The following is a 21,323-nucleotide window of genomic DNA, read 5'->3' as shown; positions in this document are numbered from 1 at the left end:
TGTCGTGTTCCCTACTCCACCACGAACAATCTAATAGATGGAAAGAAGATTATTGCACAAATGAAGTACACACAATAATGTTGATGTGCAGCTAGGTCGGATCCTTCTAGGGCCGACCTAGTACACTCGATGGCTACTTGGCTTGTCGGCCTTAGCCATATTGATGGTTCAATTTGACATATAAATCATGGTTGAGTCTGGCCCTAAATGGGCGGCAACATGTAACTTGTAATTATATCTTGCTATGAATATTGGGCAAGACCTATATATAATGTAACTTGTGGATAGGACAGGCCCTATATATAAATGTAACATGTAAATGATTATTGGTCTGACCCTATATTGGGCACCAACCTTAGATTATTATGAATTCAATTAGCAAGGCCGACCTAAGGCTTATAGGTTAGTTTATTGCATATATATACAAAGTCATTTACAAGCATCACATACACAATCAGAAAATCATCCTCTCATGCTCAGCGAATTACTTCTGCTCATCCACAGTGAATTTGTTCTTCTAATCAGCGAACTCATTCAAGGTTTCATCTAGGGCTAGCAAATACATCTCTGAGATCAATGAACTGCTGCTAGGGCTGGCGAATACATCTCTGAGATCAATGAACTGCTGCTAGGGCTGGCAAATCCACATACAAGGGCAGCAAACTTTTTCTAAGGGCTGTGTGTCACCTTCAGACCTAGCGAATATTCTGCATCAAATTGTGAATTTCTCAAATAAGTGTTGTTCATTCTGTTGTGTGCCCTAATTCGGGTTGTCTGCTGATTATACCACTTCATGTGTGAAGTGAAGTTGTAAGACTTATACCGATGTCTAGGTTGATACAAATTTAGACTTTATTGCTAGGTTTTTTCACCTCCAAGAGGGAGGTTTTTCCCAGGGTACTGCTGTGTTATGTGTGTTTCATTTGTTATTTTCTGCTTACTGTTATCAGTCTGATCCTAAAATTAACAAATAAATCATTAAAAGTGTCACCCCCAATATCAACAGATGCCTTCTCAATTGCATTCATATATGTATTGTTACCCATTGAAATAGGTGGCATAACACAAACCTCAAAAGAAGAGAACATGGACTGTGAAGAAGTCATATGATGAGAAGCCCTTGAATCTAGAAGCCATCTCCCTTATCCAGTTCTTGTAGAAGCACAAAGAGCTTTTCCTTTATTTTTGTCTGATGTAAAAGCATAGCCAACATGGCCTTTTGCTTTCTCCTTTGTAGATTCTTGGTTTTGATGAAGATGGAGATTCAATGACACTTTCATTGATCTTCTCAAAAAGTTGTGAGGTAGTCAATATGTTTCTTCATACATTTATATTTACCATGACCAAGTTTCTCACAATAAGGACATTTAACCTTCTCCTTCTTAGGCTTGCTTTGATTTAAAGACAATTTAGAGACCATGGACAAAGATTCATCTAATGTATTCTCTCCTTGTTTCTTTTGTTTCTTAGTTTGTCATTATCTTTCTGATGTTTAGTGTCTTGATTTGCAACCAAAGCATGAGACTTAGAAGATTTAATAGTATCCATTTGAACCAACTTATCCTATTCTTTTGTGAATTCATTAGTAAACACATCAAGAGAAGGCATTGTATAGGTAGCTCGCAAGGTACTTTTAGTAGCATAGAATATTGAACAAAAATTGAAAAACAAAATTGTTTGTGAGTGGACGAAAAGAGAAAGCAAAGTGCAAAAGAGACACCAAGAAGACACCCCACCTTTCCACTAGTCTCAAAAATCACATCCCCAAGATATTAAAATGTTAGCACTTTATGATTGGTGCAATTACAAGGCATGTACCAAATTACAATGCTCAATAAACCCACAATGGCCAAAAATGCAACTTTTAATACAAAATAAACCAAAGACAAAATCTAAAAAAAATTATCATGTAGTTGTATAATGCTCATCAATACCTTTCCAAACATTGTTTGCAAAAAAACGGAGCTTCGGAGTCAAAGTTATGGCTTGTTGAAGAAAAAAGAAAGAATCAGATTCAATCTACAATATTTTGCAGAAACTAGCAAAATTTTGAATCAAGATTTGCATGGATGGAAAGTGCTTGTCTCCAACTTTTCGTCAATATCTCATTCGCCAAATTTCAACAACCAAGGCAAAAGTTATGCAAAATTGAAAAAAACACCCAATTCAGCCTATACGAGGAGCCTTGGTGGCCACTAGGTGATGCTTGGGCGACGCCACTAGCAGCGATGACCACTGGAAAGTGGTCTAGCGACTAGTCGACGTATACCTAGCGTCAAGTGGGTGGTGATTTTGGCAGTTAACTAGAAGTTTTCTTGTTGACCCTTGGTGGACTAGTCACGAGGTCACGATTAGAGGGATTGTTGTTGTCCCTATGCTTATCCATGGCAGTTTTTACAATGTTTGAGTGCCTTAAGCATTAGTCCCAATCTGGAAACAAGCGTTGAGTGAAGCACTTAGGCACTTACAAACAAAGTGTTGTATTTTTTATTTTTTAATATTTTTGTGAAAACTTTTTCGACCCAAGACATACAATACTACAAGTATGGGGGCCATATAAGTCTCCCAACGAAAAAAAAATTGCCTAAAAAATACGTGAGCCCAAAAAGCAATTTTGTAGTCAAAATTTATCTGATCAACCTCCTGAGCACAATGGCAAGATCTATTTGGGCCAAAAATGCTCCAATAAAAAGTTGTCGCCAAATCTGATCCTCAAACCCTTGTTTGCTACTATGTCAAATGGTGGCTAAATTGATTGGAACAAAAGCCATATCTAATTTCCTTGAGCCTCCCAATGTAATGGGATAATCAAAAATGTTGCCATTATATCCCAAATAGTTGCAATCATTAGATCTCACCAAAAACACATGCAAATATAAGATTATAGATCTTTGTAAACCCCTTCTAATTCTCAAGATCGTATGAAAACGCAAGAGAAAAGCACACAATAATTCACAACATTAGACAAAAAACTTCAATCTCTTAATGGAATCCAAGTACTCAAAACTCTAAAAACCAAAGTTTTGATACCATCTTAAAAATCAAAAACAAATGAATAACCAAGATCTTTCTATAAGGGAGATGAGCTACAAAATTGTAACAAAACAATTACAAACCTAATATTCCAAGAGATGTTCAAATGTCAAGATGACGAAATTGCATTAGGAGCTCAAAGAAAAGTTGCAAAAGAATGGCTGCTTACAACAGTGCAAGAGCATCTCAAGTCTAGAGTAGAATGATAAGAATGCAAAATACAAGCTAGTTAGTGAGTTTATATAGAACAAGGGAAAGGATGTGGGTGGCAAATCCAACCAATAGAATGTGACCACCAAGTAGTGTAAAAATAGCAAATGCTCCACTCTTTAAGAAATGTTCCACCCTTTTAGGGTGGAAACACCTCATAAACATATCCTAGTTATAATTAACTTAACTCACTTCAATCTCTTAATGAGGAATCCAAGTGCTCAAAACTCTCAAAACCAAAGTTTTGATACCATCTTAAAAATCAAAAACAAATGAATAACCAAGATCTTTCTATAAGAAAGATGAGCTAAACAACTGTAACAAAACAATTACAAACCTACAATTCCAAGAGATGTGCAAATGTCAAGATGACAAAATTGCATTAGGAGCTCAAAGAAAAGTTGCAGAATAATGGCTGCTTACAACAGTGCAAGAGCATCTCAAGTCTGGAATAAAATGATAAGAATGCAAAATACAAGCTAGGTAGTGAGTTTATATAGAACTAGGGAAAGGATGTAGGTGGCAAATCCAACTAAAAGAGTGTGACCACCAAGTAGTGTAAAAATAGCAAATGCTCCACTCTTTTAAGGAATGTTCCACCCTTTTAGGGTGGGAACACCTCAGAATCATATCCTAGTTATTAATTAACTTAACTCGCTTTACTAAACTAAGCAACCTTAATAAAAATGTAAGAAAAAACCAGAACTAAAGAAAAATAACTATCCCACTAGGAAAATTAAAACCTACATTAACACTCATTGTACAAAATGTGTTGAGGGTTATCTTGGTGAACGGCTGCTCCCAAGATGGCAATAATGACTGAAACTACTGTTGGAAATGCTGGTGATGACTGAAAATGATGATGTAATTACTGATCATATCACAAAACACAAAAAAAATTAAAAATTAAATTAAAAATTAAAAAAAAGCTCTTGAATGGTACGGCAGCCTAGTAGGATAGTACAGAAAGCTGTTAACTCAAAAAACATTCACCGATTAAGGCCTGATCTGCCTTGGAAACACCTATAAAAGGCAAATGATTCTGAATTCTCCCTCTTGCAAGGCGGCACCTCACTTAAATGACTATTTTCTGGTCAATGATAGCTGAAGAAACATAAAAGCAGCAGCTGGATAACTGATTTTCCCTAGATGACTGATTTCCTCCTTTCAATGATGACACGCAACTATGATGATGAAGCAACTCGTATCTGTCCTAGTTGATGCTGGAAAATTCACCAAAATTCTAGAGATCCGCCTAATAATCCTCAATCATGCTTTGACAACCAAAGATGACATGTAGTTGCAAAAAACACCGTCGCATCACTGTGACAAATTGATGCCCAACCAAAAAAATATATTATCGATTATTTTAATCCCAAAAAGGGGACATGACAACAATGGTGAATTCTGCGTTGTCCCACTCATTAAATTTTAGACAGAAAACAAAGGTTAATCATTCATTCAATTTTTAGAGTTATGTTATTACAATTGCCCATTCTTGGGGATGTACCCATGGGCCATACTCAATCAGTCTGAATATGGGTCCTTCCTGGGTACCCCCAGTGTACTTGTAACTGTGGTTTCATCCCAGACATGTCTCAGACATACCCAGGATGAATCCTAGTCATACTCAGGGCAAACCCTGAAAAAAAAAACTACCTTTTTTAAAAGAACAGATTTTTAGGATAAAAAGTGGCTCACGTTTTTATTTGCAGTTAAGCTCAGTCAATTTTCTTCTAATAATAAAAGGGTTTTATCTAGGAACAAACTTATTAAATATTTTCAACATATGAATTATGAGCAATATCTATGACACATTTTTCCAACATACACTCTAATTTTGTATCCTATGCACATTGCTTGAAATGATCTTTCACAGTTTGCACATTAGACCCCAAATTGTAATAATCATTCAATCACAATGTTGGCTGATATGCACTGTCAGAAAACATAAATATTTGAAAATATACTCGACTGACAGAGATACATAGGCCTTAACGCAGGAAATAAAGCTGCAACTAGAACAGATACCTCTGCGTTTGGTTCTTTGGTTCCTTGGCCTTTACTTGATGCTACTTGTTATGAGCAGTTCACATATATATCTGTACTTATTGAATCATTCATAATCTCTGGATACTTAACAGTCTTTGTTCATCAAATGTTCATGAATCATATTTAGAAGACCATATTTTTGTAACAGTATTTCCATTCAATATATATATATATATAGTTAACATATTTTTGTAACGGTATTTCCATTCACTATATTTATATATTAACATATTATTGTTAACATATTTAGAAGACCATATTATTTTATGGTTCTTATTTTACAAGAATATTTCTATATTTAATTTATTGTTAACATATTTATATGTATTTATAGTTTGCCATCTGGGGGAAAAAATTGCTGAACCGCTGAACCCAAACTAGCAACATAGTTTAGAGTAGATAAATGACTGGTTTGAGTTCTTTACAGAATTAATCTTGGATAGTACTACATTATCAGCAAATATCGAAAGTGGCAGACTCGCACTTCTGCTCTTCTTGTGATATTCCCTAGTGATTCTCATCTCAATTTCTGCCAGTGTCTACATTTTACAAAAAGCTAACAATTCTAACTTGTTCCAAGAGGCTTCATGATAAGAAAATATTAATTTATATTAATGCAGCTACAATAGTAGCATTTACAATCTCCTAAGTGCCACATATCATGGCTATGACTATGTTAACCAGCGACATCTCACTTGGATGATGTTAGTCTCCAGCATCGGTGACTAACAGTTAAAGTCACAACTTGTGTCTATATTGTCACATATTGTAATATCCAGATGTTAGTTTGTTATACTACTATACCAATTATGCAGAACTATGACACAATCTTCATGACAATTCACAAAGAATGCAACCTACTATCTAATTTCTTTTCATTGACTGTCATCTTTACCATCATTACTCATTTTTTTAAACCCACAAAACAATAAGAATTCAATTAATTTAACAAATCCTTCATTCTTGAAATATTAAAGAATTTTCCAGTTATAAGCGCTATCTGGTTTCATATTTCATATCATCCTTGTCAGAAAACACCAAACTCAATCAAGAATTCTAAAAAAAAATTTGCTTCTCCTGGAAAATATCATCTCAGCTTGACTTAAGTGAAGTCTGCCAGCAGAAGTAGAAATTTAATTCATCATTATGCATCAGCACAAAAGATTTGAGTGTTCTATTTAACCACACGTATCCACAACTTGGATATAAGAAGGATGGTCTACCAACTCCTCAAACAAATTAGGAAGATTAAATTTAAAGAAAATCAACTGGTTGAACAACAAAAGGTAACTTCTACAGACAATCCCACCTGGCCCTTAATCTTGACTCTCTTTTTTTTACACAGTATAAGAGACAGACCGGACGTGCTTTTTTAGATTCATGATCTGATGTCTTACACCTATAATAAAGCCACTAAAATAATATCCTGAAGCACAAAAATAAAGACTAACATAAAACTATGAGGACGTGAATTTGGTGGAACCTATTTTCCGTTTTTGAAAAATGAGAAAAAGGTCCATTACAATATTTGTCAACTTCAACGGGAAGCAATTCACCTATCACTAAAGTGTGACTGTCCGTCTATAGAATACTTCATCCTCACTTTCCTCATCTTCCTCTTCTGAATCAGCATCATCCCCTGGTAGCTTCAGCTGTCCTCCCATACTGAATGATGGGCCATTTTCCTCAATTTCGATATAATTAGACTCTAGTCTTTCTTCAAACCTTTGATCACTGCAATTGAGGATCCAATCTAGACTGCCACTGATGCCCTTCCTTGACATTCTCTGAAAGCGAGGCTTGATTCTGAATTCCAGATTGTAAGTAAAGTAAGCAGGAAATTCTACAAGTTCTTGCAGCGACCTATTCATCTCAGTCTTAAAATAATAAAAACTATGTTTCATAACTTCCACACTTATGGCAAGCAATTGGGGGCAAGCAACCACCATTTTTGTTATATCTTCATCCGAGAAACCACGGCCTCTCAAAAATTCTACTCGTTTTAGAATTGGTGTCTGAGGAAGGCTGACAATGTGTGGCATCTTCTCCACAACTCTACCAAAGTCTACTGGATCTACCTTGATATTAAAATTGAAAAAGTATTGTTGGGAAAACAATTTAGGCTTCAATGTAGTCCCAAGAATCTGCGGATACTGTGCAATCACAGAAGGAAGAGCCTCCTTCCGTATGCCAAAAGTAAGCAGGCTCTCCACATTGGGCTTCATTGATTCTTCCATGTCATATGCAAGAATATATGGTCTTTTCTCAATCATTCTGGCCACAACTTGTTTGGGAAGTCCTAGACATATAAGGTAATCTACAAATGGTTTGATCACTGTCTGAACTCGCATACCCAAAATGTGAGGATACTGTGTCACCATTGGCCCAATGTCTCTAGGCCTCACCCCAATAGTAACTAAGTAACAAACTGAAGTGCTCATTGTCCCATCAAGTTTAAATCCAAGAAGATCAGGATATTTGAGTAAGACATATGGAATGTCTTCTCTCTCGACATCAAGACCTCGAAGAAATCTGATAACTGGCATAAGATCTACAACAACGCTAGCATGCAACACTTGAGGATATTTTCTTAGAAAACTGGCCATGTCTTGTCTTCGTATACCCACTTTATCCAAATAGTCCAGTACAGGGGCCATGTTTTTCCTCACACTGCAACCCAGCATGAGAGGATACAGATTGATGTCATCTATGTTGAGACCTATTCTCTGCAGGAATTCGACTCTCTCTCGCATAACATCGACTGTTGAAGGAAGCTCTATATCTTCTAACTCATCCGGCACTATTCCTAGGCTTTTCAAGTAGTCACAGATAATTACTTTGGAAACAAGCTTCTCTTTACGCCCAAATACAACACCCCATGTCACAGATGGCAGCTTATACTCAACAGGCTTATTTGGCTGGCTAGAAGCTGCCCTACTGGGTAATCTAAAAACAATATTTTTCCTATCCAGCAGGCAACTTTGCAAGCTGCAACCTGATATTTTTCTTGCTGAAATGCAGTTTGTTTCTATGTTCCCTCCTGACATTGACACCCAATGTGTTTGAAGTGGCCATTTTTTATTTGACATGCTTCTTCTTGTGGATAATCCTGTCATGCCTGTTGTCTCTAACACACATATAAATTTCTTTCCTGATTTAGCCCCCAAAGCGGCTATATTTTTATTTCCTTCATTTGGTTTAGGGTTTGACAGTGGAAAAAGGTCTGAACTGAAATTATATGCTAAAATTTCCAAAGCTGGTTCTGCACAGAAGGCAATATGATTGTGAGCACTGAGATTATATGGCAAAAGCCCTCGCCGGACTTTAGCCATGTTCTGCCAACAATATTGATTAAAAGCTAACATCACTGCAGCTTTGAACAGAATTTTATTCAAACCTTATAACAAATACCATATATTCCACTGCCATTATGCAATAGACCTCGATATGCTTAATTACCGTAACAGTGAACTCTCCCAGCGCATTATGTGCACTTTCCAATTGTAAATATTCATATTATTGCGTCTGGCGTAAGCATAGCTTAGCTAACAAAGAGAGAAAGAGAAAACAGGGAGAGATTCAGTCTAGGTGGTAAATACCAGAATCGTGAAGTTATCTTGAAATGTCATCTTCCCATTATAGTAACGAGGAACAAAACTCGAACCCCATCATTCTGCTTCCTGAAACACCGATGAAAACTTTCAACCGTTCAGGGTTTTAACAATATATCTCTGTTCGTCGGAAGGGTTTAGCGGCTTTAATTTATTTTAAAAGACTAGAAATTCGTTAAGATGACTAGGTTTAAATAAATAAAAACTAGCAATTGCACCTTGGTGTAAATGGGTACGCCAAAGAGGTCTTACGTCTAAGAGGTTTGGAAGATCAATTAGGAAGGTCAATGGGTATGTCTAAGAGGTTTGGAAGGTCATTAGGGAAGGTTCTGGTTTATTCTTTGCATACATTTGTGCAATACATGAAGTCAATTGGAAGGCTATTTAGTAAATGATATTGTATGTGCAACAAAGGTCCTAATGGAAAATTGAAAGCTTCAAATGAACAATGCATCCACTTATAGGGATCGAAACATGATAAAAAAACATCTATATCAAGAAGATAATCATACTTCATTACTAATGTTCGCAATAGGGAGAGAAAGGGGGGGCAGGAAGGGGTGGAGATGGCATGAGGAGATAGAGATAGAGAAGAAGATAGAAATAAAGATGGGCATGTAGAGGAGAGGGGGAGATAAAGAGGGAGAAGAGAGAGGGATACATAGAGATGAAATAGATAAACAACCAAGAGGGAGAGAAGTGGAGAGATAACAAGATACAAATAGAGATAAGAAGTGATACATAGAGTGGGGTGGAGAGATGATGAGAGAGACGCGTGGAGGTGGATGAAGAAATATAGAGAGTTAAAGATAGAGAGGCAAGGAAATAGAGATTTCAGGTCTAGGGAGAGCGAGAGAGATGGATGGATGGAGAGAGGGAGACATTTCTACAGATTAAATGGGAAAGGGGAAAATAGAAGTACGGGTGAAGATAGAATGAAAGAGGAAGACTAAGAAAAAAATATATAGAGATAAAGAGAGTTAGAGGGAAGATAAGGTTAAAGAGAGATAGGGAGAAATAGAGAGAGAGATTAAGAATAAGATGTAGAGAGATATAGATGGTGAGATAGAGCGGTAAAGAGATAGAGATTTCGACAATTTTTTATGTAGTTATTTATGTGGATGATATAATCTTTGGAGGAAATGATGTTATGTGCAAGAATTTTTATGATGAGATGCAAGGAGAGTTTCAAATGTCTATGATTGGAGAGATACAATCTAAGTATGTTAGAGAAATGTTGAAGAAGTTTGGATGGAAAATACTAAACATGTATGTACTCCTATGACTACTGGTTTTAAGTTGACCAAAAATGTTGAATCACCAAAGACTGATCAGATCATATACAGATTAATGATTGGAGAATTATTGTACCTGACTGCTACTAGACCAAATATCACACATGTTTATATTATGGCTAGATTCCAACAAGATCCTAGAGACACATATGTTGTTGCTATGAAAAGAATTTTTAGATACTTAAAAGGAATAGAAGACTATGGTTTATGGCATCCTAAAAGATCTAATTTCACTCTTGTTTACTATACCAATGCGGATTGGGTTGGTTGTGTGGATGACAGGAAAATTACAAGTGGAGGTGCAGTTTTCCTTGGACCTCGGTTGGTTGCTTGGTCAAGTAAGAAATAGGACTCAGTATCTTTGTCTATTTTTTAAGGTGAATATATTGCTACTACTACTTGTTGTACTCGGGTATTATGGATGAAACAAACTTTAAAGGACATTGAAATTGTAATGCCCGCCAAAATACCCTAGAGAAAATAACTAAACTCACTAACAAATAGAGATTTAAAAAAAAAATATCTACATAGTATACTATCATTACTCATATATGAATCATAACATATCATGATTGCATAAACAATCTTAAATATAACCATAATCATAGAAACATCTATCGTAAGCGGAAATAACATCATAGTCATTTTCATCTCCAAACATGCGTATATCCATTCATTCTTTCTCGTAGGGTATTACAACGTCACTACTCAAACAACTCTAAAACATAAACATAACATTTCTTAAACTATTAACATATGCTACAACCATTATATTCCTACCCAATTAAACTATCTTTCTTAACGTGAGACTCATGAACTATCATCACATATCCTATCATTCCCCGTTAATTTTCTAGGTTCATTTTAAAAATACCAAATCCAAATGTTCCTAATTCCCATATCTTTCCATTACTCATCTATCATGAATCCATATATATCCTTCTCCTAAAAATGAATCTAGATTACTTCCTTAAGAATAACCATTACACATTTCATCAAGATTATTATCCACATACATATGCATGATTATAACAAGTACTAATCTTCTTTCCAATTGGGATTTCAAGCTACTAGACCAATTCAAGAACCATATGATACAACAAGTATGCACATAAACTATTTATTCAATTCCTTGTTCCAACATAAGATCTTAATCTTAACATAATGAATATTTTTACAATATGAATCATACAATGAATACATCATCTTATTTCATTACAAGATCATAGTCTCTACATCATCACGTCCCATTACATAAGTATGCATGGTTCAAGTGCATAGTCTCTTCCACATTTACAATGTTATCATGATACAATATCTATCTCAATACATACAAATCAACTCCACAACTATTTGCACGATGAAGAATCATAGAATCCATATCCACCCATGCAACCATCCAAAGAAGAACATCCCAATAGAAGAAGGCATCAAACCACCTGATCATGTGGAACCAAATAGGAACCACCCCCTGTGCTAGGAGATGACATGGGGTTCCAACTCACACTAAAGATCCAGGCTAACACCTAACAACCAAGGGACTCAACAAGGCATCCACAAGAAAATAACCACAATAATGAATCAAATCACATCACAAGGCCAAACATAAATCAATAAACTCTCAAAGGCATAATCAACAATAAGGCATAAGGATAATGGACACATGTAGGGAATAGTGTCATCACATGTTATCCTCACAAAGAAGGGCATAATATATAAATATCAATATATTTACCTGGCACTACAGGATTGCCACCCACACCCCTAATAGACATGTGGAGCCGTCTCAACCTATGAGCGATCAAGGGAGTTTGGCTTACCGTCTCCATGATCTTCCCAAGCTCATCTCGAGTCTCCACTCAAGGGTTAGGAGGTGGGGCACCGCAAACCAATTTCAGTATCTTTATTAAGTGATTCCTAATTACCCAAACCCACTAATCAATTTATTAAAGTTATCACTTGCAATTACAAAAGAAAAAGCTCTTCATGTGATTCCATCAAGTCTAGACCCCCTCCTAGAGATCTATTGCTCGTGACCCTGGTCCTACACATGCAAGAGCCCACTACCCCTAAACATGGACCATAACCTTATGGTAAAACATAAACCAAAATAACATCATGTCAACACCATGAAGGCTCTCAAAAGACATAAACATAGTCACAACATCACTAGTACAAACTAAAACATAACATGTATCGTACACCCAAATTTAAGGAAGAGACTTCACCAAATCAATACAACAATGAACCAAGTCAAATACATGAGATAAATATCTAATATAAAATAAATATCATTCCTCAACAATTGAGGCATAATCATCCCACTGGATCTCTCATAACCATTCCTCAATAGCAAGGCATTCATCCTCTTGCTAGAGTTATATAACACATAGGCATAATCCTCAATGGTAAGACATGAACCATCTTACCAAATCTCAAATCAATAATAATATGAGAAATACAACATCAAATGACCTCTTTGAGAATCCAAATAAATCACATAGATCCTGTGGTAAAAGCACAAAATCCAGAAGAGCATTCACACTGAGCAAAACTGATAAAACTAGCAACTCAAGGCAGAACTACACAATAAAAACCAAGTTTAGCACATCTGGGAGACAATTTAGCACATCCATGACATATTTTGGTGTTTTGGGGTCTTATTTTGGCATTTTGATGCCATCTTTTAGCGTTTTGGATTGAGAGAGAAAAAATCAAGGAAAATAGACAATACAAGTGACGAAACTTGCTCAGTTCGCACATAGGTCTGCAAATTAATAATAACTCTCCTAGAAGATATAGGAGGACAAAATAGGACTAAGAGAAAATCAAATTGGATTCACAAGATCATACAAATGAATTTCAGTATCAAAACTATGCATCCCCTACACACAAACTTACACAGAACACACCCAGATTGCACAAAACTTCACCAATGGATTCACTGGGGTAAAAGAAGAACTCCCACAACATAATGAATGGAAAAACAGACTCTATAAGTCTATAATAAAGGAAAAAAACAAGAACAATACACACATAAAAGGCAACCACTTGCATCACAATCATTACACAGACACATTCTCCCATTTCATAAGAACATATGGATAAATAGAATCCTGAAACTTTTTTCCCAATCAAAATATAATAACATAGTATCAAATAATCATTTAAAATACCCCGAAGACAATATTTTAGGAAGACATGGAGAAAACAATTCCATTCTACAAATCAAGATTTCAAGAATAAAGGCTCAACTCCAACGTGGAAAATTTGAAGTGATGGCCAAGGCAATTGAAGAAGTGCAACAATCCAATCCAAATCTAAATTCAATCATTCAAGAAACCAAAACTCTCAATCCAAAATTTGCAGAGATGCCAATCCCGACAACGTACAACAAAAACCATTAAATAGAAAAATTAAACAAAAACTATAGGAATGCACCAACCAATCAAAATATTTTATAAAACTATATAATATACCTACCATGCTTGATATCAAGGTAAATAATATAAAATACTTTTATTTACTTACCCCCTCAAAATCAACCAGTCAAATAAAAGGGTAGGTAACAATTATATTTTCTCAATTGACCATATAGTAACAAGAGGGAATAATATTATTAACAATAATAAATCAACCCAATAGGATACTGGAGTATGTAATAAATATAATAACCAACAGATAAATAATAAATTGAATAAAACTATCTCACAGCTCACAGGCTTATAAAGAAATATAAGCAGCGCCATCTATTCTGGTAGTATGCTTGTGATGGCTTAAGGTTGATATATTGTCTCTACTATGATAAAAGAATAAAAATCTTCCTCCCCCATGTTATTGTAGCCTATATGATCTCTTATAATGATATCCAAACAAACTAATGGTGAACTTTAAATAAGAGATGGTTAAGGGTACAATAACCTTTGAGGGAAGTTGACAGTAATAGTTAAATAAGGAGTTATGATTCAAGCTATTGACAAATTTATTTTGATATGTAATGCTTTTAGACATACTAACAATGGTCTTGGCTGTAAGGTGTGAAAAGATACTTTTGTAGAACTGTGGAATGGGGTTGTTTCAAATCTTGCAAGAATAAGAGTAAAAGAATTCAAGATAGAAGATGGCATTGTGGACCCACTCTTTAACCTTGCCAATTGGGACTACCAGATTCCGCCTCCCCAGACTCCTAAGATGGGATTTTATAGGATCGGTGTTGTTAATTCAGCTGGTTTTGGACATCATTAAAAAGGAAATCTGAACAGGGAATGATCTAATTACAACACAAAGGAAATGTAGGATGGATATTAAGAAATCTTTCAAATAGATTAACCTGGATGTGAATTATCCAGGGATTCATGTATCTCATACTTTGTTATTAGTTGATTGTAGCATTAAATTTGATTTCTGATCCATTAATGGATTTGGGCTAGATCGGAGGTTTTCTTCCCTCCATTCTTTCCTACTGGTGCCCACACTAAATGGAGATGTAAAAATCAATTTTTAAAATTAATAAAATTTCTCTAGCTTCGGCCTTTTACTGATCAAAAAAATAAAATTGAATTAAACTATATAAATAAACTCCACAATATTTAATTAATTAAATAACAAATGGTTAAATAAAAATTAAATAAATAATAAATCATGATTAAACAATAAATCGATAATAAAGAATCAACTAAGTAATAAATCATAAAACTAATTAAATTAAATAAATTTAATAAAATAAACATTAGTCAAGCCAATAAAATAAATATAAAATCTCAATAATAAATTATCCAAATAATTAAATAACCATACTATAACAAATTAATTTAAACATTAATAAATTATATTAATCCAATTATTATTTAAATAATAGCCACATGCTCTCAACACCTCAAGCAACTCAACCTAGGGTCGAATATCAACACAAGACTCTAACCACCAACTTGTGCCACAACACAACTGACAATTTAGACAACTTAAGCCTAGAGTATAAGAGGGAAACACATGCCATCTCTGACAACTTGCCATTGGGATAAGGCACACTCAGACCTATAAATCCAGGTGAGTTCAATGTCTGGTGCCTACAATCATGCATCCACCACTAAACACAATGCAACAACGCATATACATCATAAATAATCAGGCAAGTGATAGAGAATCGCAACGTCATATCGTGCTCCCAATGAGTGGTATGACATCGTCTCTATTCACAAAGACACTAGAAGACAATTACAATCATTGAAGCATCAACTTAGTTATCATAACCATAGGGTAGGGTTAGTGTAGTCATAATGTCATTAAAATCCATAAGCAATATGATCCATCATACATAATGAACACTATAAATCATCAAGTATCAAATGAAAATATGAAATATCCAAGATGTGTCATCACAAGGAATAAACATGAACCTGGTCCTAACTAGTGAAATGACCATGAAGATAATCCTTCACCTATCTTCAATAATCAAACCAAAACATGGAGTCTGCATTGTTATTGTAATCATAATAAATCCACTAATGTCACATAGATTATCACTATAAATAATGAAACAAGAGAATCAAGAGCATGATTAAATCTAAGAGTATTTATCACATCCTCCCATAAAGGATGAATTGGAGAGAGGCACTACAACAATATTGTTTGATGAACCTATTTCTATCTTTTGTGACAATACTAGCACAATAAACATTTTAAGAATCCAAGACTGCATTCAAGAACGAAACACATTTCAATTCGGTACCACTTCTTGAAGAAGAAAGTTTTGGAGAATGAATTGAAGCTTGATTATGTGCCTACAAAGGAACAAATTGTTGATAAGTTTATTGAAGCACTTGCTAAAGATACTTGAGAATATCTTCAGGATAAATTGGGTGTTATTGCCCCTTCTGTTTTGAACTAAATGCATATAGAGATGCATTAGTCAAGTGAACTTCATGAATACTATTATGTTGGACTAATGATTTGGGGCTACCTCTTAGAGGGAGTTAGTTGTAGTTGTAAGTTTCTAAAGATTTGAATAGAATGAGCTAACAATTTTTGTATTTGAACCTTTGTCCTTGGTGGCAAAGGGGGAGAGAATGAGAAGATGAAATGTCTAGAAAATGGAGAGAGAATGTGAAATGGATTGGTTTTTGTTTTTTTGGAGAATTTTAGTATGAGAGATCTGTTGGTATTGTCGTTGATGTGTTGCCATCAATGACAAAGGGGGAGATTCTTGCAAGATCGGTCAGAATGGGATACTTATATGTTGTCGTTGATGTCAATGTGCTTTGGTTGTCATTAGTGACTGATTGGTTTAAGTAATGTTGAGTTCTCTTTGCAGTTGTGCTGAGAGATTTGCTTTGCATATTTTCTGTATTTTACATCTATTAATGCAGTTTGGATATGTTGTTAAGAAATGTTTAGAGATGTTATATTCTGTATTTAGTGCTCCAGATTGATGGGATAAGGAAGTTGTGTTTACCAGTATGTTTGATAGTGTTTGACAATGTTTTTGTATGAAATGCATGCTCTGCATTTCTCTACGTTATGGTTTCTAGTGTTGTGGTTTTGGAGTTAAGTTGATAATGTTCTTAACTTCATTTTATTCGATTGGAACATGTTATTGTGCTTCAAAAGCATGGTTTCAAAGTTTGATGGTGTTTAATGTAGGTTTGGCCAACCTCAAGTGTTTACACTCTATATTATGTTGGAATTTTGAGTTTGTTGGCATTTTGCATAGAGATTGCATTAATGAAATGTTGTCATTGATGTCAATTGAACCAGTAATGGTATTCATTTTATTGCTGATATTGTTGTTTTTATATTGGCTAGTAACCAGTAAGAAGAGATTTGTGGAAGATGTTGTAAACCGGTATGTAAAGTTTGTGAGTTGAACTGGTGAACTGGTGTAAAGGGTTAAACCTTTCTATGCAATGTAATCGGTAAACCCTATCAGTTGTTAAACCCTAACCGATCAAGTTTGTTGGTTTATTATCTGATAAAATGATAATGATGGAAACACGTGTGATCATTGTATAAGGATATGTTCAAATTGTTTTGGTGCATTTGTTTTTTGTCTAGGGAAGGAGCAAAGTAGATTACATCTAATGCACAGTGCATGATGAGTTACAAAGTCTGATGAAGAGGTGATCATGGAGCGGTTGGAATTTTCTTGAAGAATGGGAAGAGATTGTCATGATTTTTAACAATCAAGATTGTACCCACTTGTTTGTAATCTCGATGATGAGAATTAGGTTTTTGTTGTGTTACCAACCTAACTGATTTGTATTTAAGGTCGATGAAGTTGTTTGTAAAGATTGTTGGCAAGATTGATTGAAACTTGTTGAGTGTGTAGTTGCCTAACCAGTGAATGGATCTGCACTTTGAGTGAAGGCAGATTGAAGCTTAGAAGGATCTGATCAAGCAAATGTAGTGCTACTCAGACAGATCAAGAAAACTTGTTGTTTTCTAACAATTATAGCAGTAGTGAAATCCCTTAACCGGGTAAGCTCTAACAAGCTTGGTTACTCATTAAATCCTCTAACAAGGTAGTCCATTAGCTTGGATTCTTAAATCCTCCAGCGAGGTTACTCCTAACAGGGTATTGTGCTTTTCATCAAGGCATATTTGTAAATCCCTTAATCGAGTGATTCCTAACTGGAATTAGTTCTTAACAAGACTTATTGTAAAGCTTTAACAGGCTTGGCTCCTAATAGGGCGAACTTCAAAAGAGTTCAGATAGCTATCCTTGTGAGTCTCATCTCACCGTGGTTTTTACCTATTCGGGTTTTCCACGTATAAATATTTGTGTCAAGTGGTGAATGCTTTTGTGGTTATGATCTTATTTGTTGATTTGGTTAACTTCTGATAAGGCATGATAAATAGAAGCATTGAAAGATGAATATGTTGAGTTATGATTAAGCATTGTTGATGTTTACAAAATTGAAGTTGTTTACTATTAAGTTGTCATAACAATTAAACCGGTTGATGTCAAGTTATGAATATTGATCTCGCCTAAGATATGTTTACTTTGTGTGATTGAGTTTGAGATTGGGAACTTTGTATCAGTGAAGGTGTCCATGTTGATCCAGAGAAGATACAAGTGATTAAGGATTGGTCATCTCCTAGAAATCTCACAGAGTTATGAAGTTTCCTCGGGTTGGAAAACTTTTATCGCATATTTGTGTTGGGATTTTCCCATCTGTCTTGGCCTCTAAATCAATCATTGAGGGGGGGGACACAAGAAAAGTTTAAATGGAAAATTTCTCAACAAGAAGCATTCGAGGGGCTAAAACGAAGGTTATGTTCTGCACTAGTTTTATTCTTCCTGACCTGCAACAGTCATTTGAAATACAAACAGATGCATCAGAATATGCTCTAGGGGCAGTCCTCATGCAGCATGGTCATCCAATTGCATATCACAGTCAGAATTTTTCTAATATAGTGCGTCGATATGCTACTTATGACAAGGAACTATATGTTATTGTTCAAGCCTGTAAGTAGTGGAAACATTACATTTTGGGTAAGGAGACTGTCATCCACACAGATCACAAACCTCTTCAATTTTTGCAAACACAAGGGAAGTTGCAGAATGATCGACATCAATGATGGTCAGCATATCTTCAACAATTTCACCTCAATATTCACCATAAGAAGGGAAGTACTAACAAAGTAGCAGACTGTTTGAGCAAGCCTCCAATTGCAGCCATAAGTATGGTTTTGAACTCATGTGGTCATCAAATTGAAGCCTGGGCTTGCTTGTATGAGAATGATGTTGAATTTGCAGATGTTTATAATCAACTAGTGAAGGGACAACAAGTGAATGACTTCTATTTGTAGGATGGAATGCTTTGTCACCTTGGCCAAATCTGTGTGCCCAATGCAGAACACAAAAAGTTGATATGGGAAGCTCACTATAGTAAGGTTGCTGGTCACTTTGGTATAGGTAAGACTACTGCTATACTTCAGAAGTATTTCTATTGGCCAAAATTATGGAATGATGTTATTTCATATATTCAAGCTTGTACCGCATGTGTTATTGCTAAGCCTGCCAATCGTAAACTTAGGTTGTACTCGCCACTTCCTGATCTTGAAAAACCTTGGCACTCAGTTTCTATGGACTTTATTTCTGGTCTTCCTACCACCAAAAGAGGCCATGATTGTGTGTATGTTGTGGTAGATAGGTTCTCAAAAATGGCAATAATAGTGGCATGTAAAAAAAAAAATCTGCAGAGGACATTGCAAAGCTATTCTTTGAATACATTTGGGTTCATTTTGGTCTACCAAATACCATTATCTCGGATAGGGACGACAGGTTTCTTAGTAAGTTCTGGTCTACACCATGGGAAAAGATGAACACAAAATTAACAAAGTCTACTACTTTCCACCCTCAAACAGATGGCCAAATAGAGGTAATGAATCAGATGATCATACACATCCTACAAATGTACCACTCAAAACATCCCCGCACATGGGATGAAAGTCTTCCATATGTTCAACATAGCTACAACAGGGCAATTCATAGTTCAACTGGCCATAGCCCATTTGAGGTTTGTCTTGGTTATCAGCCACTTGCACCCATGGACGTTGCCATACTACTTATTCAACCTGATCTAGTTCCATGTGTTGGTAAGGAGGAAGATAAGGCAACCCAGTTCATTGATAGAATTCATCATCTACAACAACAAGTTCATGAAATTTTGGAACACACCAATAAGAAGTATAAGGAGAGACATGATGAGCATCGTACTCCTCATAATTTTCAAGTTGGGGACAAGGTGTGGTTGCATATCCAGAAGGAACGATTGCAGGGTGCCAATAGGAAGCTTCATCCTTTGTGTTATGGGTCATATACCATCATCAAGCAAGTTGGTGATAATGCTTTTGAGCTTAATTTACCTCCATTTCTGGGTCTTCATCTAGTCTTCAATGTGGAACTCTTGAAGCCATATTTTCCTCCGCTATTAGATGTTGTAGATGTGGTAGAAACAATCTCCACTACAAAATTGAATCCAAATGCAGCTACCCCATTCCAATGCGATCAGATTGTGGACACCATGGTGAAAACACTCAAATAACAACATATTTACTTGTACAAAGTGGTTCAAGCAGGACAGATTGCTCAACAAGGAAAGTGGTTTACCAGAGAGCAGCTTCAAGAATGTTTTCCTCATCTGATTCAAAATCTCATCTACAACTCTTGGAGACCTTTCCAACGAGTTAAACAACTCGTAATTTTGAGTCCCGTGCAGAAAGTTATGCCTAGTTAAAGTTAGGACAAATTTTATATAGTTTTTTAAAAAATTTCATAGTTTTAGATTTTATTATGTAATAAACAAATGTGACTATTGGACTTCAATTCTCAAGGGGTTTTTGTGACCCTTGGAATCTCATGAACTTATATATGTTGGATTTTCGAATAGAATGGATTACTTTTTGGCTTGCTTCAATTCTATGCTTTCTCGTTCTTGTAAACAAAATTTACAATACCGCAAGTTCTCACTCAGGTATTGTCATCCAAATCCATAATTCGGATCAACCAGGGTGGAATTTCATAGCCAATGCATGGATTGACACATATAAATAGACACACAGGCTAATCTAGCACCACACAGAATTATAGAGACCCCGTAGGCAACAACGCTGGAAGAACCCCAAGTAGAAGATATGCCCCAATGTAACATGAGATGACAAAGACCTCATGAGGGTACAACAAGGGACACATCCAAAAGACATGCCAAGCAAAACCAAAAGCAACAAGATCACATCCTGAGCCTTGTTATTCCTAGTGCACCATGATATAAAAGATCATGACGACCAAGAGGAAATAGAGCCCTCGGGAGCTTAAAAAGATAAACAAAGATAAAAAAGAATCAAAGCCAACATAAGTGTCTCATATGTCTTTTTCCAAAAGGATAACTGATTGGATGAGGATTGGATGATGTCTAACTTGAGGAAGGATACATCCTGCGCATACTGATGATTGGTGTTGGCGAGAACGATACATATCGAAACAACACCAAGATAACAGATTGATGATGTGACGACAAAAGGTACCTAATAGGATCATGATGACAAAGACGATCTAGGATGATTGTTGAAGAACCAACTGATAGGATATGATCTCAAAGGACAAGACCGACATATGCCTATG

At 35.6% G+C, this 21,323-nt stretch overlaps 1 protein-coding gene across 1 annotated transcript; it reads right to left on the bottom strand.

The window, feature by feature from the left end:
- Window positions 1-6,525: 6,525 nt before the first annotated feature.
- LOC131044711 (transcription termination factor MTERF4, chloroplastic) lies at window positions 6,526-8,897 on the bottom strand. The gene has a single exon (XM_057978101.2). It carries the CDS (start codon window positions 8,658-8,660, stop codon window positions 6,858-6,860), a length of 1,803 nt encoding a protein of 600 aa, XP_057834084.1. The 5' UTR covers window positions 8,661-8,897; the 3' UTR covers window positions 6,526-6,857.
- Between the last annotated feature and the right edge of the window lie 12,426 nt (window positions 8,898-21,323).

This window comes from Cryptomeria japonica, chromosome 3 (genome assembly GCF_030272615.1).
Source record: "Cryptomeria japonica chromosome 3, Sugi_1.0, whole genome shotgun sequence".
Classification (NCBI taxonomy): domain Eukaryota; kingdom Viridiplantae; phylum Streptophyta; class Pinopsida; order Cupressales; family Cupressaceae; genus Cryptomeria; species Cryptomeria japonica.
The sequence above is the reverse complement of the archived record's forward strand: the minus strand, read 5'-3'. Positions and strand labels throughout refer to the sequence as shown.

Excerpts from the sequence above, each read along its gene's own strand:
- LOC131044711 (XM_057978101.2), bottom strand. The coding sequence starts at position 8,660 with ATGTTAGCTTTTAATCAATATTGTTGGCAGAACATGGCTAAAGTCCGG.